At 56.6% G+C, this 3,585-nt stretch overlaps 1 protein-coding gene across 1 annotated transcript; it reads right to left on the bottom strand.

Annotated features, from left to right (window-relative positions):
- Window positions 1–540: 540 nt before the first annotated feature.
- On the bottom strand, window positions 541–3,158 carry LOC144164466 (uncharacterized). The gene has a single exon (XM_077694986.1). It carries the CDS (start codon window positions 2,794–2,796, stop codon window positions 622–624), a length of 2,175 nt encoding a protein of 724 aa, XP_077551112.1. The 5' UTR covers window positions 2,797–3,158; the 3' UTR covers window positions 541–621.
- Between the last annotated feature and the right edge of the window lie 427 nt (window positions 3,159–3,585).

Genomic DNA, 3,585 nt, shown 5'->3' with positions numbered 1-3,585 from the left:
GCGCCGAGCTGGGCAGTTCCCGGCGGGACAAGGAGTCTCGACCGTTGAAGCTAGGTTGGGATTTGTGAGCCCCCTAGGTTAGAGGCTAAGATCGCGTCGGAGGGTTAGGGTACAGCGCCGTACCGGGCAGCTAGACGGATCTTGCGGCGAGACAGAGTCTCGGCCGTCGTTTCTCGAGCGGTTTGTGTACGCTCCGAGGATAGGAGAGTTAGACGAAGTTGAGAAGCTCAAGTGATTTGTGCGCACTTGGAGCTTGCGTCTAGCTGAAGTGTGAAGTTTTTCTTTTTATTACTCATGTACCCAGTTATCCTACTGTAAATAGCTGTATATAAACTCTCCGTTTCACTTAATCAACGCCACCGCCTCGAGTTCGTCAATTCGACCACCATCTCCAAGAACTTCAACACCATCGCCCTGCCAGCTACCTGCAAAATCAACCGGAGCCCGGGCGATTGGGTTCCTAATCGACACCGGACTTCGGGGAAACGAACTTCAACCATCTTTACTGCACCGATAGAAAGAAACAATCACTCAAGAAAAACAGAAAAAAAATGGAGCTGTCTTAATTTACATGGAGCGTTTCTCGTGGAAGGTGCAGCAAGAACACACAGTCACGGAACATCAGCGACGGACCCACACATCCGTTACGTGGAGGAACTGTAGGATGGCCCTCATGCAGTACTCGTCCAGGCGGTCAATGTACGTAGTCCTCTTCCTCTTGCACGGGGGACGGACGCACACAACCTGGCTCTGAACGACTTGCGTGATGCGGAAGTAGTTGTCCCGAATGAAGAGTTCTGTCTGCTTGATCAAGCTATCGGCCGTAGGCCCAGGGGAGTTCTTCGTCATCTTCACCAGTTCCTGCTGAAAGAAGATGCCGTCCTTGTGCAACTCAAACGCCTCGGCGCCCGCTCGGTCCACGCTGTTCGCAAGTGTGAACCCGATGGCTTGCATCATGCGGCCCAGGTTGCGGCGGAGCTTTTCCCGAATGACGCACGCCGCGCTGCTGGTGGCCGTGTAGGTCATGCCCAGCATCTGCAGCTTCTGGTTGTCCTCCAGGGCTCGGCTGATGAGCTGCAGTCCGGCCTCGTCCGCCGTTGCCCGGCCCATAGTGAGGCAGGAGAGCGTCCTGTTCTTGTACAGCATGCCAGCAAGGGCTTTGCACACCGTCTGCCTGACAGTGCCTCCTGTAGTGACGTTGACCAACCAGGCACTCCTGTTCTCGGCCAGGCCATTGAAGAGGTTGACCAGCCCCGCGCTGTGCACCTTCTTGGTGATGGACAGGGCTTGGAGCGTGTTGCTCACCTGGAAAAGGTGGCCCAGCGCCGCCCCTTCTTCGGGGTTGATGTAGCAGTTCAGTTCGACCTCTTGGACGGACTGGTTCTGTTCGAGGGCTTCGGCAAGCACGTCAACGCCTGGTCCGCACGTACACACCCTCAGATATTGCAGCGTCTGGCTGAGGCGGATCATGTGCGAGAGGCTCTGCAAGGCGTGCCCACCCCAGACGAAGAGTTGAATCCCACGGATGACAGTGTTGGCCGCGAGCGCCTCTGCGAATTGATCCAGGGGAGTCCCGGAATCCTGGCTGGATTCTAGCGTGGTGTTGAGAATCGACAGCGTCTTGTTTGCCGCTACGAGCTTCCCCAGCGCCTTTACGCTGTTCTCGCCGAAGCTGTTCGCGAAGAGCGACAGCGTCTTGACAGTTTGGTTCTTGAGCAGCGACTCGGCGATCGCCACGATTCCGTCGTCGTTGATCGTGTTCCCGCACACGTGGAGCACTTCCAGCTTCGTGTTCACGGTCAACATGTCCGCGAGGGCCTTTGCGCCCACGGAGCACACCGAGTTGTCGCGCAAGTCCAGGACCAGCAGCGAGTTGTTCACCTTGAGGGCATCCGCGAGCGCCTGCGCTCCCCTGGACCCGATGTTGTTGCTCGCAACCCGGAGCGCCGAGAGCGTCGTGTTGGTCTGCAGCGCGGACGCGATGGCAATCGCTCCCTTGGCTTGAATCTTGGTCCGCTGCAGCGACACCGAACGGAGTGTCGTGTTGTTCTGCAGGAGCAGAGCGAACTGGTTAGCTCCGCGGATGCCAACGGTGTTGAACTCGAGCTTGAGGTGCTCCACGGTGGACCCCTCGAGCGCCTTGAACAACTCGATGCAGTCGGCGACCTTGAGACCCGTCTCGGAGAGCGTCAGTTCCTTCAGCCGACTCGACTTGGCCTGGACAAGCTCGGCCAGCAGGTGGGAGTCCAACTTGCTCAGCTGCACGCTCGCGATGTGGGTGCCCACTGGACGAGCTTTCGAAATCGCCTTGATGATGCCGTACGCCTCTTCTTGCATCATCAGCTTGCCGTCGACGTGGAACTGATCGATGGCCGCGTTGGGAGTCAGACGCTCGAGGACCTCGAGCCTCAGGTTAAACAGGTGGCCGGGGTAGCTGAGGTCGACGTAGTAGATACAGCGGTGCGTCGCCAGCAGCTCGGCGAGAAGCGTGATGCAGACAGTGGCGTAGTCGCTGTCACTGGGGTTGCAGCGCGCGAACGTGTACAGCGAAAGCCTACCCGGCCGGCTCTCGCGTATGTCTATTCCGATGTTCTCAAGAAGGCTGTTCCAGATGTCGACGCGCCGCACGAGCCAACAGGTCCTGCGATCGGCCGCCGTCTCAGAGGCAACCGCCGTGCAAGCCGAGCTCATATCCAGCGAATGCTGGCTGAAGTAGGCCTTGAGCGCCCGCACGTGGGTCGGCTTCTTTACCTCGTGCTGTTTCTCGGATCGCTTGCGTTTCGCGGTGGCCGGCATGGTGACTCACTCAATTGACCAAGAGACGCAGCCCGGCAAGTCAATCATCGACGGGTGAAACGCGAAGTTCTCAACGGCGAGCCACCGGCGATTCCCGATGACGCGAAGACGTCGGGTTCCTCTGTGGAACGGCGTTCCGGGGATCACAACCGGCCGAGACCTGCTGAAGACCAGCTCCTCGCCAGAACGCGAGTCTCGTGCCGCTTGCCAGGCAGGAAAGTGATGATGACGTTCTCTTCATCACGATATCCTTCGAGCGCCCTCAAGGAACACGCATTCGACCGTGGCTGCCGATAACATCACAAAAATGCTTCGGCACGAACCAGGGGAAGGGGCGACGACGCGTGCTTTGCGCCGCCTTTCGTCGTCGCTGCATGAATCAAAGCAGGCGTGATTCACTGGTGGCATGCTAAACTAGAAGAAAACGTGGCGCAAAATAGACGTAGACGAAAGAAACGAGGTAAGACATATACAGGCGCCAACTTCCAACTTTTTATTTGAAGCAAACCACGCGAAATTTACACCAGTCTTATCTAAGCAGAAACAACAACAACAAAACAAAAAATCAACCTAGGTCGTTAACAAGTTTAAAAGGTGGTGACACTGGCTAAAATGGATAAGTACAACACTGCTGAAAGAATGACAAAAAATCTACGTCAGCCTCAACAGTAATCAAGATGGTCCAATAGCGCGTGCGTGCAATCCAGGCGCAGACCAAACCGAAAAGAGGGAAGGACAGCTGCGCGTGCAAAACTACATGCTGTGGTTTAAAAATGGCAATTTTTAAAG

This window comes from Haemaphysalis longicornis, unplaced genomic scaffold (assembly GCF_048455015.1).
Source record: "Haemaphysalis longicornis isolate Haplotype H1 unplaced genomic scaffold, Haemaphysalis longicornis Haplotype H1 scaffold_1, whole genome shotgun sequence".
NCBI lineage: Eukaryota > Metazoa > Arthropoda > Arachnida > Ixodida > Ixodidae > Haemaphysalis > Haemaphysalis longicornis.
Note: the sequence above shows the minus strand (reverse complement) of the source record. Positions and strands in the feature narration are given on the sequence as shown.

What these genes read in the sequence shown, in the direction of transcription:
- LOC144164466 (XM_077694986.1), bottom strand. Translation starts at nt 2,796, where the DNA reads ATGCCGGCCACCGCGAAACGCAAGCGATCCGAGAAACAGCACGAGGTA.